The sequence below is a fragment of the Neocloeon triangulifer genome, unplaced genomic scaffold (genome assembly GCF_031216515.1).
Source record: "Neocloeon triangulifer isolate White Clay Creek 2 clone unplaced genomic scaffold, ASM3121651v1 ptg000012l, whole genome shotgun sequence".
NCBI lineage: Eukaryota > Metazoa > Arthropoda > Insecta > Ephemeroptera > Baetidae > Neocloeon > Neocloeon triangulifer.
The window spans coordinates 16,798,276-16,810,462 of record NW_026775554.1 but is presented as its reverse complement, the minus strand read 5'-3'; the positions used below and the strand labels follow the sequence as shown (position 1 = coordinate 16,810,462).

General features: G+C 35.0%; 3 protein-coding genes across 3 annotated transcripts; 2 read left to right on the top strand and 1 right to left on the bottom strand.

The window, feature by feature from the left end:
* LOC132197831 (zinc phosphodiesterase ELAC protein 1-like) lies at positions 1 to 2,687 on the bottom strand. Its single transcript, XM_059621406.1, has 8 exons — positions 2,465 to 2,687; positions 2,193 to 2,308; positions 1,993 to 2,145; positions 1,743 to 1,879; positions 1,477 to 1,681; positions 1,325 to 1,422; positions 1,090 to 1,261; positions 1 to 1,027 (listed from the first exon to the last, which is right to left on the bottom strand). The coding sequence occupies exons 1-8, from the start codon at positions 2,544 to 2,546 to the stop codon at positions 899 to 901; spliced, it is 1,092 nt and encodes a 363-aa protein (XP_059477389.1). The 5' UTR covers positions 2,547 to 2,687; the 3' UTR covers positions 1 to 898.
* Positions 2,688 to 2,750: 63 nt separating this feature from the next.
* On the top strand, positions 2,751 to 4,925 carry LOC132197832 (GDP-mannose 4,6 dehydratase). The gene is made up of 7 exons (XM_059621408.1): positions 2,751 to 2,970; positions 3,080 to 3,322; positions 3,383 to 3,575; positions 3,827 to 4,059; positions 4,113 to 4,328; positions 4,383 to 4,451; positions 4,515 to 4,925. Exons 1-7 carry the CDS (start codon positions 2,905 to 2,907, stop codon positions 4,575 to 4,577), a joined length of 1,083 nt encoding a protein of 360 aa, XP_059477391.1. The 5' UTR covers positions 2,751 to 2,904; the 3' UTR covers positions 4,578 to 4,925.
* Positions 4,926 to 8,122: 3,197 nt separating this feature from the next.
* LOC132196351 (forkhead box protein L1-like) lies at positions 8,123 to 10,061 on the top strand. The gene is made up of 3 exons (XM_059618918.1): positions 8,123 to 8,502; positions 9,008 to 9,346; positions 9,730 to 10,061. Exons 1-2 carry the CDS (start codon positions 8,123 to 8,125, stop codon positions 9,336 to 9,338), a joined length of 711 nt encoding a protein of 236 aa, XP_059474901.1. The 3' UTR covers positions 9,339 to 9,346; positions 9,730 to 10,061.
* Positions 10,062 to 12,187: the final 2,126 nt, after the last annotated feature.

The window sequence follows — 12,187 nt, the reverse complement described above, 5'->3', positions numbered from 1 at the left end:
AGTTTTTCCATTTCACATTTTACTTCCACGAAAAAGACAGACGCATTCTACTTTCACACAAAATGAGATTTTTGTCACCACACGTTTTGAAGAGATAATCAATACCCCAAGGGCAAAATTCCACCCCTGAAAGTGCGAAGGCAAACAGAAACTTTTGTAATAACTGCCAGGCATAAATCATGATAGGATTCCAATATAATAGTTATTGCAGGGGTGGCCATATGTGTGTAGCACCTTAAGGGTTGTCTTATAATTTGTTAACAAGTGTGAAACTTTCCAAAAAGAGGGGATTTCTATCAATTTTTCTTCCTAATCCAGCTGCATTTCTACGATAAAATAATCCCCGAAAGCCCTTGACGCAGTTTTCTTTTGGTTAGTTTTATTTATCAGGATGAGAGAAAAAAGTTGCATCTCTTGGTCTAAGAAATTGATACTTTTTTGCAACCCATTTTAATTAAAGCACACTTTCAAGAGTGCCTCATTTTGCAAACTTAAGCTCTCCCAAAAGTTTGAGTTATGAGAAACAATTTTTCTCTTGTTTTATATCTCATTACAAAAACCAACCAAAGAAGCAAACAAACAAAGAGACTTTTCCATTCAAACACTCAATGGGGCTCTATCAAATTTTACCTAAAAATACATAATTTTTCCCAAGAACATTACAAAGCCCAAAATTAGCTTTTAGACATAATTATAAATTTTTAAGTAAAAAAAAAAAAAAAATCAGAACATCAGAAACCAGCTCTTTGGACAAGGAAATTCTATGTTAATTAATATTCCTATTTCATTCATTAATATTTAAATATTCAGATATTTAACAAGGAATGCATGGACACGAATATTTATTTACGATTTTATAAAAAGTTACTTTAATGAATAAAAAGGAACCAAAATACTATTAGGTAGATAACCTGTATAGAGGAACTTCAAGTAAGTCTTGAGCCAAAACAACAGAGCACTTGGAATGCTTCAACTCTGCCAACTTTTCTTCAGCTTCCCTCTGTAAGATTTCGAGTCTAGGACCATCCTGGGAAAATAAATAAATTTTGTATAATGCATGTGGAAATTTAAACTATTTAAATTAATTACCTCTTCATTCGATTGTCGATAGCGTTGGCTAAAGTGAGTCAGTAATAAAAGTTTGGCATTTATAGCAAATGCATAACTAGCTGCCATCCCAGGTGTGGAATGGCCTTTCTCCAGAGCGTTTTCAACCATACTATTTTCCAAGGTGGCTTCGTGAACCAAAGCATCACTGTCCCTGCAGAAAAAAATTAAATATTTTAAATTGAACATTTATTTGTAATTATTATACAATAATTACATTGCAATTTGGATCATCTTGTCAGAATTGCAAGTGTCTCCCATAATAGTTATTTTTCTTCCCTTTTTTGGCGGTCCGAGGACTTCATTTGATTTTACCTACAAGACAGTTGAATATTGAACAATGAACAACAATAATTATTAATTAAATACCACTTTTCCATCAGGAGTAACTATGTCCTTGCCATGCTTTAATTGAGAATAGAGAGGGCCAGGTTCAACCCCTAAAGACTTTAGTTTTTCAACATCCAACTTTCCGTTGGCATCCGGCTCTTGAACGACAAAACCATAGCTCGGAATCCGCAAGTGTTCGTTGTGGCCGGCAAGCACACTGGTCTTGGTGTTCTTTTGTTCTATCCTGAGAAATTATAAACATTATAAATATTATGATATTAAAATAGGTGGATTGAATTACATACACAGTCCAAACGTCATTTCTTGCAGAGATTTGTGTCCCCTGCAACTCTTGCGGATGAAGCCGCTCCTCCGAGAGATCAAACCTCCAATTTTCCCAGTCTTCTGGAAGCTGGTAACTTTCTGGCATCAATTCGTGCACCTATAAACAACATATTATAATTTAAGGTCAAAGCTTTAATTAATTTTCAATTTCACAAATTAAAAAAGGTATTCTTGAATTTTATGTAATTTAAATAATTTAAGCTTTCGAACCTGATACTTGAAAGGTAGCTCAGTTCTTGACAAGACCAGGCTCTGTCTTAAAAACTGCCTGAGTCCCTGAGGTCCATAAATTTCCAAAATAAAATCAGGCTTTACTGCACATTGAGTTGAGATTGTTGCTACCAATCCCGGAAGTCCGAAGAGCTAAAATTTCAAATTTTATTTTTGTTACATTTCAGTAAAATACTAACATGATCTCCATGGAGATGAGTAATGAAGATTTTAGTAATTTTTCCTGGCCTAATGCAGCTCTTTTGCAACTGGATCTGCGAGCCTTCGCCACAATCAAAAAGCCAAACAAAGCCATCTGCGGGAAAAAGAAAATTACAATATGTAATGATTTAAATTTGACGACAGAAAAAAATATAATTTTGTGATAAAATTTTTAAACGCTGGAAAATTTTTATTGAAAGACAAATAATACACCAAGAAAATAATAATATAATAAAGATTATTTACGAACCTTCGTGTCTGAGAGCAATGCAAGAAACGCCTCTGTTTGCGGTGGGGAAACACGAAGCGGTGCCCAAAAAGACAACCTGCATAATTAAAAGCGACTTATCTAGTCTTGTGGGTCAGAAAAACGCTTACTTAGGACGAATTGCGTTCTTTTATGGTTATACGGACATGCAAAACTTCAACGAAGGCGAAAGTAAACAATCCCACCTGGCCTCACATCAGCCTCACATGCAGCGAAGCGATTGGCCAATGGGAGCGCAGCTCTGTGTGCTCGACCAATCACAGCGCTCCAGCGAATGTTGACAGCCCGAAATCAGCTGCTGATAATAACTTTGTCAACTTCAGTGGCTTTTCCTGCACCGTGGCACGTCAGGTTCGGTGGGTTAAATGACCATAACATTTTTGGCAACCCAAGCTGCAGTTTGAGCGAAAAATTCTGTCCGAATGGCGTCGCCTTCAAACGGGACAAGCGACCAAAAGGTGGCCCTCATCACGGGCATTACGGGACAGGTTTGCATTCTAAATCATTTTAGCTCATTCCTTACCTTTTTGGCTTTTACTTTCCTCTTTTGAATGGATGGTGCGACTTGAATAATTAATTTGTGTTTGAAATTTTCAGGACGGTTCGTATTTGGCCGAATTTCTGATCGAAAAGGGCTACGAGGTGCACGGAATTATCCGTCGGGCGAGCACCTTCAACACCGGCCGAATCGAGCACCTCTACGCCGACCCCAAGACACACAAAGAAGGCAAAATGATTCTTCATTATGGTGACATGACGGACAGCAGTTGTTTAGGGAAAATTATCAGCATGGTGCGCCCGATGGAAATTTACAATTTGGCAGCGCAGAGCCATGTCAAGGTTTATATTATTTCCTGTTATGTAATTTTGAAGACATTTAATTTTTCAATTCTGTCTCAGGTTTCCTTCGATTTGAGTGAATATACAGCTGAGGTTGATGCTCTTGGTACACTGAGGCTTTTGGATGCCATTCGTACTTGCGGACTCGAACGGAATGTGAAATTTTATCAAGCGTCGACATCCGAGCTTTACGGAAAGGTGCAAGAAACGCCTCAGAAAGAAACAACGCCATTTTATCCAAGATCACCATACGGTTAGGATCATAATAAGCTAAATAAGCTGTAGTTAAACTATTAACAATTTTTATTTTGAAAAAAAAAATGCATAAATTGAAATTCATACAATTAAATAGTTTCAAAGTCACCGTTTATTTGTAAAATAATATTAAAGAAAAAAAATTAGTATATTTTACTTTTTAAAGTAATCTGTGTAAGGAAAATTTATTCTTTAGTTAATTTTAACAATGATGTTCGTTAATATTTTTAATTTTTGAAATGTTTTTAGCCTGCGCAAAACTTTATGCCTACTGGATTGTGGTAAACTACAGAGAGGCGTATAACATGTTTGCCTGCAATGGTATCTTGTTCAACCACGAAAGTCCGAGAAGAGGTGAAAACTTTGTCACAAGAAAAATAACCAGGGGTGTTGCGAAAATATCCCTCGGACAGCTCGAGTGCCTTGAACTTGGTAACTTGGATTCAAAAAGAGACTGGGGACATGCGAAAGACTATGTTGAGGTAAATTTGACACTTATTATGTCACATTAATATCTAAAAATAAAAAATTACAGGCCATGTGGTTAATGCTGCAACAATCTTCCCCGGAGGACTTTGTCGTTGCTACTGGTGAAACTCACAGCGTTCGGGAGTTTGTCGAAGCCTCATTTAAACACATTGGAATTGAAATAGTCTGGGAAGGTGAAGGCGTGAATGAAGTTGGAAAAGAGAAAGTTTCTGGAATAGTGAGAGTTCGAGTCAATCCAAAATACTTCCGTCCGACTGAAGTGGTAAGACTTCGTAGATTTAAAACTTGCAATCTTCTAATTACACTCATGCTGTAGGATCTTCTGCTCGGAGATTCAACCAAGGCAAAAGAAAAGCTAGGATGGATACCGAAAGTTGAATTCCAGGTTAAATCTTCAGATTAAATTATTATTGTCAGAATTTAATTTATTATTATCTGCCAATTTTAGGAACTTGTCACAGATATGATGACTGCTGATATCCTTTTGATGAAGAAAAATTCCTACGCCTGATCAATTTTTAAAATGGGAACGGTGCAATTTTTATGAGAATGAGATGCATTTTTTTTTATCAAATTAAGAGTGCTCACATTTTTTTAATGATTTTGCAACTCTTACAGTTATTCCGTTGGCCTTGCCAATTTTATTGTCTATCAAACGTATTATTTTGAATAAGCAAATCCATCTGTTATTTTACTTCAATATTTGTTCATTTATTTTGCATTCCACATTTCTAAATTTACATGTGCAACCTATTTTTAACTGAATGATTGTTTTTTGTGCACAAATGTGAAACTGTACAGCTAGTCAAATTGGTCATTTCGATTGGAATAAAAGAAACATTCTTCTCGTTTGAAAACATTTTTGCGTTTTCCTGCAGCGCATTTGTGCTTGTGTACATTTGTGTGTTTTGAATTTTGGCAAAGGCTGTTTATTTTCCCGACGCAGCTCTGTTTGAAGTTTTACCAACTTCTGATATTGGAAGGCCGTAAAATCCCGTCGGCAGATGCACATGGCCTTTTTTTATTTCTCTTCTTAAACGATTTCTTTATTTGAGTCTGTTTTTATGCCCTTTGAAGACATGCTTGTTTAACTTGCAGCTTTAAAAGTGCAGCGCAGACTTTGTTTATTTGGGTTAGGTATGACTCTGTGCGCTGCGGCTGGGCCGCTCCTTTGTTTAGCATTGGCTCGTTACCATGTAATTTGTCATTTTATGGTTACTTGGAAACTCCATCCCCTTCTTGAGAAAACGTTAAACAAAAATCCTCCAATCTAGATTTTCATCTGTGCAGGCGGCATGTTCTTTCAAAATAAATTCAAATACAATTCTAAGAATTTTTTATGTCTATAGATCAGAAACATTCTTTAAAAATTGAGTTAATGAAAATGGGAAAAGTTTTATTATTTATTTAAACATTTTATTAATTGGTTTTAAAGTTGATTAGTAGAAAAAATAAATTTTCTTGTAAATTTTTTCAATTAATAACTTCCTTTTTTAAAGGATTGATACAAAAGAAGCTACTTTTCTGGTATATGTGCGACCAAGAGAGCGTGTTTTACGAGAGTTGATTGAGCATATTTTGGGTAAATAAACACGGCGGTCGCAGTGTTAAAATGACACCCCGCTGAGAGAGCGCAGCGTGTCTGTCTTTGGTGTTTCAAAACTCCTTTTTAATAGTCCTGATCTGGCGCTGCGACCATAAAACCCTTTGACCCGCTGTGCGGTTTTGCGGCCGCCATTAACATGTTTTTACGTTTCCTCTATCAGAAGAACACATTAAACTTTTACTGTTTGATTATTTTGAGAGAAAAAGATGTGTGTAACAAGAAGGACCGAGAGTCTCTGAAAAGCTCAGCGCCGCGCGGCATCTGCGTAATTCTGTAAACAGTGGTCCAAACTGAAATCGCGCCGCGTCACGCAAATATTCCCTGATCGCATCACGAGTCTCGCGCTGCGTTGAAAGTTGCCTTTTGACTGAATCCGGGAACCATACAACATCAAAGCTAGACAGGCTAAAATATAATATCTGGTTTGAGTGTCTGGGAACTAAATTTGGGATAGAATAGTAATTAATTAATAATTTTAGGAACGCAATTTTTATTGTTTTGATATTTATTTTACATACAAAACTACTTAATTTGTCGTTTGATATGGATAAAAAAAATAATAATTTTGAATTTTCAATATTTTCATTTCTACATTATTTACTAATTAAATTTAGTGTAACTTTTAGTTAAGTTTACAAGGTAGGCAACTGGTGAAACAGAGGAGACAAGCCAAATGCCTACTTCGAATTTACTAGGGGCACCCTACAAAGCATCATATTTCTATCAGTTTCTTATACGGAAACAAAGATTTGACGAGAGAAATACATGTGAAATATTAATTATTTGATCGTCACCTTTTTACCACTCAGTAGTTTCATTTTTTTCCATCTGATTCCTTGTTTGCTTTGAATAAGTAAATTTAATGTTAGTTCTTTCAAGAACAAAAATTATCAATGGAATCATATGTTGAGACAAACGATAGCGAAATAAACTCATTGCATGGCAAAATTGGGCAAAATCTTAAAAATTTAAATTGCTATCGTAGTCTTCATTACTAAATTTTAAGATTTTCTTTTTAAATTCTACATTTTTAATATTTTTGTCTGCTGTAAATTTAATAAACAAAAAAAAATTTAATTATGGAGATATTGGATATCTATTTTTCTATGTCCAGTGTGCATGCAAAATTAATTTATCGAAGTCTCAGTTCTGTTCATACTGTGGTGTCTGTTATTTTTGACCCTTCATTCATCTGAGCACAAACGCAGCAAGTTCTGGCCGCGTGCCACATTGTTGTAATAATTTATTTCATATAAAACACACACCATCGCTGCAGATGTCATCAGCGCGTATTATTTTCTTCTGCAAGTATCGCGGGTTCTTTTTTGTCGTTGACAGCTTCGGCAAAAGCAACTCCTTCGACCGCCCGGGTGGTCCTTTTTCTCGCGCTCTCTCGCCCTTTCATGTGTTGAATTTCTTCGATATGTTGAATATCCAAACACACATCAGCCGTGGCGCGCGCTTTTCGCCAGACTTTTTGTGCGCCGACTATTTAAACTAGCGTTCCAAGTGATTGGTACAGTGAGAGTTTTATTATCTGGACGTCAGCGGGTCAGCCCTTTCGTCATTGGTGGTCCACTCGCCTCGCCGAATTTCTTATGCATGACGCAATTTTGCACGGCGGGGAAGTTTTTAACAAAGTGCTTTCAACTTATCAACTACGTAAAATTCGATATTCAATTTTATCAATAAGTTTGTAAAATTTTATCCAATTTAATTTATTTTGTATAAATTTCACATAAAATTAGCAATTGGAAAAAACTTTTTTGCTAAAATTTATGAATGTTAGGTTCATATTTAAAAGTAAAGCAACAAATTCCATTGTTAGAGATTTAAAAATTAAATTTTTGAAATTAAATATTAATAAATCTCTGCGTTAATTGCAAAAATAAAGAACATTGAAAGGAGAGCTGGAATTTGCATGAGCAAACAAATCTTGAATTTTTAGCTGCTTTGAAGAAATATATAATATATTTTAGCTTTTAAAAAAATCTATAAATTTAAAAATATTAATAATTAAAAATTAATTTCTAAAAAGATTTCAATAAATAAACTTGGTAAATAAAACAAAATTATTTGAATAAATGGTATGTTAGTATCTAATTTCTATAAAGACCATTTTTAAATAAGTATTTTTTTTAATAATGTAAAAATTTGTTTCTATAAAACTTGTCATAATAATTTGTCTAATAAATAAAATCAGAAAAAAAATTGTGGCAAAGCAACTTTCAATTTTCCGAAGAGCTTTTCCCTGCACGCGATGATCGGAACGCCGACCCCAATTTATGGCGGCTGCGGCCGTCTCTCGCTGCTTCGATGGTTTATGTAGTAAAACTTTTTCACACTTGTCCGAGAAGCTAAACAACAACATTTGAGGGCCGCCACTGAGAGCCGGGGGAGGAACATAAAATATTCAAAGGAGCGTTTGCGCCGCGGCTGCAGTGCCGAAGATGCTGCCGTTGTCGCCGTACCTGTCCTATGGACCCGCGGCAGGGTTCGCCCTGCAACGGGAGCTGCTCTCGTCGCGCCTGCTCTTCCACCACCCGCAGCACCACCAAAAGCCGCCCTACTCGTACATCGCCCTCATCGCCATGGCCATCAACTCGACGCACGACCGCAAAATCACCCTGAACGGAATCTACAACTTCATCATGGACCGCTTTCCCTACTACAGGGACAACCGCCAGGGCTGGCAGAACTCGATTCGCCACAACCTGAGTTTGAACGAGTGCTTTGTCAAAGTGCCCAGGGAGAAGGGTGCGCCTGGAAAAGGGTCGTTCTGGTCGCTTGATCCAAATTGCACGGATATGTTTGAACACGGAAATTACAGGTACAAAAATTAAATTGATTTTTTTTTTCTATTTTGAATTTCCTCTGCATTTGAAAAACTTGTTTGAAAAAATTTCATTTTTCGGAAGTATTATTTTTTAAAGTTTATTAATCGTTTTTGCATCCATTTGCGTCCATGATTGAATCATTTTTATGAAATGAAATTTACCGTTTTAAAATTATCAAAGCACATCTAGCCACGAGAATTTTCAATAAAAGTAATCATCTGTGTATTAAATACAAAAAGTCTCAAATTCGACATCAATTTATTTTATGATAAAAATTCTGTTAATTAGAATTTCTTACAAAGGAAATAAAAATAGACGGTAAACAAAATTTGTAGTTTAAATCATTAAAAATTAAAAGAATAAATAATTATTAAATATTTAAATCAACGTAATAACATTTTTGTGTTGAAATCTATTCAAATATAATATTTATTTAATATAAAATTATTATTATTAAGTGTTATTAAAACACTAATTAATTAATATTGTTTGCTTAAGACGCAGAAAACGGAAGCCTGCTGCCGTTCAGCCGAGAGCCCAGAAATCCGCACCTGCAAACGCCGACAAGGGTAATCTGGCAGGAACTTCAACGAGTGATAAAAGTGAAAGGGTTGCCAACAACGGTGGCGATTCCGAGCCAGAAGCAAAGGAAATTTCCAGCAAAGCCTCGCTATTCACAATCGAGAATCTCATCAAGAAATCACCCTCAGAAATTAAAAACGAAAACCTGGCGCTCCGAAGGTGGAGTTTGGACGACCCTGAAACTTTGAGATTTTATCAGCAACAAATCGCGAGGCAGTGGTGGCCGGTTGTCTGCAGTTCCTCATAAATTTATTGGTAGGAAAATCTAATAATTATTATGATTTAACTTTATTGCCTTTCTCTGTCTGAAGAATTATTATATTACTTATTATTTTTTTTGTATTAAGTAAAATAGTTCCACATTTTCTCATGATTCGGAAAGAAGAAGATTAAAATATTTTCAATATTATTCCTATCCTGCACTTTTATTAAATTATCACAATGAGAAAAAATCTAGAAACAAATAATAAGTTCTTTGACAGACAAAGAGAGATTAAAGTAAGATTGCGAATTTTCCTTCTTGGCGTCTAACATTTACAAAACTAGATCAAACATTTTTATTCTCGTTGCTTCTAAATTGTTCAAAGAACCTTCTTGGGAAATGCAAATATTTAAAAACATCTTCCTGTTTGTTGCAGGTGGTGCACGTGTGTGCCAGCAGAATGCAAATAAAACAATTGCTTTTCGCAGCGTTATTACTTATGCAACGAAGAGCCTGTGTAACTTCCAGTGCTAGAATGGAAATGAGTTTTGCGAGAGAGTGCACGTTATACCGACCGGATGCGATTTACACAAGGCGACAGCGAAGAACACAAACACACGGCGGCAGCTTTTACATAGATTAGATTCTCTCTTCCTTCAACGTGTACGTACTTTTAGGTGTCTCTCCTTATTTTGTTTATTGAAAAGTTTGTGCTTAAAGCTGATTTGTGATGCTCTTTCCCAAAAGAGATCTAGTTACAAAACCAAAGTTTCCTATTCTACATGTTAAGACGACGTGTGAAGTTGTGTTTCCAAAACACAAATGCGTTGACATTTAAATAAAGTACCGAAAGGCGAACAAAAGTTTGAGATGTTTGTTTTTTATGATATTGTCCAATGGAAATTTATAAATTAGGAATTGGTTAAGCTATGAAAATGTTGATTATTGAAGTGCGTTAAATCGAGATATAAGTGGAAAGGAGGCAACTAGATGGCAAATAATTGATTGCATTGGTCATATTTTGGGAATTTTCTAGATTTTTTTGGTTCAAAAATAATGTTATTTTATTCTGTAAATATTTTTTTTATAAATTGATTTTCATAATCCACCATGCCATGAAAACAATTGAGCTTACATTAGTAGAAGTAAATATTCTATGAATATATTTATATAAAAGTTTCAAGAAATCAAACAAAAGAATACCTTATTTGCAGATAAACAAGAAAATCACGAAATTATAGCTTTAAAAATAAAAATTGACACTTAATCAATGAATGAAAACTTTTTGTCTTAAAATTTAAAATATCTAAAAATGCTGAGACCGTTTTATCAGTATTATCATTTACAAATATGCACATATTATTTCGACGTGCTATTTTATAATTCAAGGGTAGAATTATTGAATAGAACAAAAATAAATTCCTTCGTTCATCGGTCCAATTTTTGCTACCATTTATAGATAAATATAATATCACAGCCACGACATGTTTGATCACGTAAATTAAATAAAATGATAGCTTAATTTGTTATTTTTTTATTATTTTCAATGTTTCAAGTAGTCATAAACAATAAACACTAAATCGCAACTGGCACGAATCGGCACATTTTATAATAATTTATATCAAAATAGCTCAACCACAATTTAATGCTCTATTTTGTCTATGTCTATCGAAGTGGTTTACCGCGCGGAGAGTGTAAACTTGGCAAATAATAGATGAGCTGCAGGTACAGGGAGAAAGTTAATTTTGATCAGGAGGCAATAAAACGGCAGGACCAATAAGGCGTGTTGGGCGGCGAAGTGCGTGGGCCAGGGAATTAAGTGCATAAAATATGGCGCTGGCCAGTTTCATTGGCTGGCAGTTAATCAGTGGCGCCTTTGATGGGTTCGCTCGAGCTCTCCGTACGCTCGTATTTCGTACCCTTATTAAAGTTAAAGACAGTTTTACTGTTTCATCCGAGAGTGAAAGAGAGAGTTTGGTGTTCGTCTTGCTTCTTATCAACTACTCTCTCTTAAACGGGCCACACCCTCGGCTTATCGGTCGGCCGCGTTTAGAGACTTGCCTGGCGCGATCCATCACGATAAATCGCGTCTTCCTATTCACATTGCTACAAATTACTCACTTCACTTGCCGGCAAAATGGAAAGACAGAGAGAGACTCCGGTTCGATCCTATCTTGCGTCAAAAAGAGGTTTAGCACCAATCGTGACGGCCCTTGACCTCAATCAGAAAATGAGATAATGCAAGAGGGAATGGATTTTGGCAGTGAAAATTATTGCTTTTGAAATTTTCTTAGAAAATTAAATCTATTTTTGAAACACTTTATTTAAAAAGTCTGCTTAAATTGATTGATATTTGATATTAAAAATTATATTGATTAAATTGAACAAATATTTTTTTCAATGCAGCCAAATACGTCAAACAGATATGAAACGTTTTATCTAGGTTATTATCACTCTACTGTTTTATTTTAATAATTTATCAAACAAAAAATTAGCTTAATATATAATTTTATAATGTAGGTTTGATCCCATTCATTGAAATTATATTTTGCAAACATAAAAATTATCAAAATTCACAAGCAACAAGAGATGAATTTTTTTTAAATTTGTTAATCGATGAATTTTTGTAGAATAACCTTCAAAAGATCAGCCACGTGCGCTTTTCCACCTGGGGTCTAATTCTGTAAGATAGAATCGTCCCATTTCCATTTCTATTTCATTTTCCATTTGCTTACCCATTCCATTTCGTCGCCTTTTTCGATAACGACTTCTATTTCGCTGCCATTCCATTTCCATTTCTATTTCGTCGTCAATTTTAATAATTGAGCCATATTTATATTTATATATATTTATTTATATTTAATTTAATTATTGCATATATTATGCGCTTACAG

Bases quoted from the DNA above. Each gene is read 5' to 3' on its own strand.
- LOC132197831 (XM_059621406.1), bottom strand. From the start codon at position 2,546: ATGCAGGTTGTCTTTTTGGGCACCGCTTCGTGTTTCCCCACCGCAAAC. The intron at 2,309-2,464 runs GTTCGTAAATAA...TTTTTCCCGCAG, and splicing joins CATTGCTCTCAGACACGAAG to ATGGCTTTGTTTGGCTTTTT. The intron at 1,880-1,992 runs GTTCGAAAGCTT...TGTTGTTTATAG, and splicing joins AGCTACCTTTCAAGTATCAG to GTGCACGAATTGATGCCAGA.
- LOC132197832 (XM_059621408.1), top strand. From the start codon at position 2,905: ATGGCGTCGCCTTCAAACGGGACAAGCGACCAAAAGGTGGCCCTCATC. The intron at 3,576-3,826 runs GTTAGGATCATA...AAATGTTTTTAG, and splicing joins TTATCCAAGATCACCATACG to CCTGCGCAAAACTTTATGCC. The intron at 4,452-4,514 runs GTTAAATCTTCA...TGCCAATTTTAG, and splicing joins TACCGAAAGTTGAATTCCAG to GAACTTGTCACAGATATGAT.
- LOC132196351 (XM_059618918.1), top strand. From the start codon at position 8,123: ATGCTGCCGTTGTCGCCGTACCTGTCCTATGGACCCGCGGCAGGGTTC. The intron at 8,503-9,007 runs GTACAAAAATTA...TGTTTGCTTAAG, and splicing joins TTTGAACACGGAAATTACAG to ACGCAGAAAACGGAAGCCTG.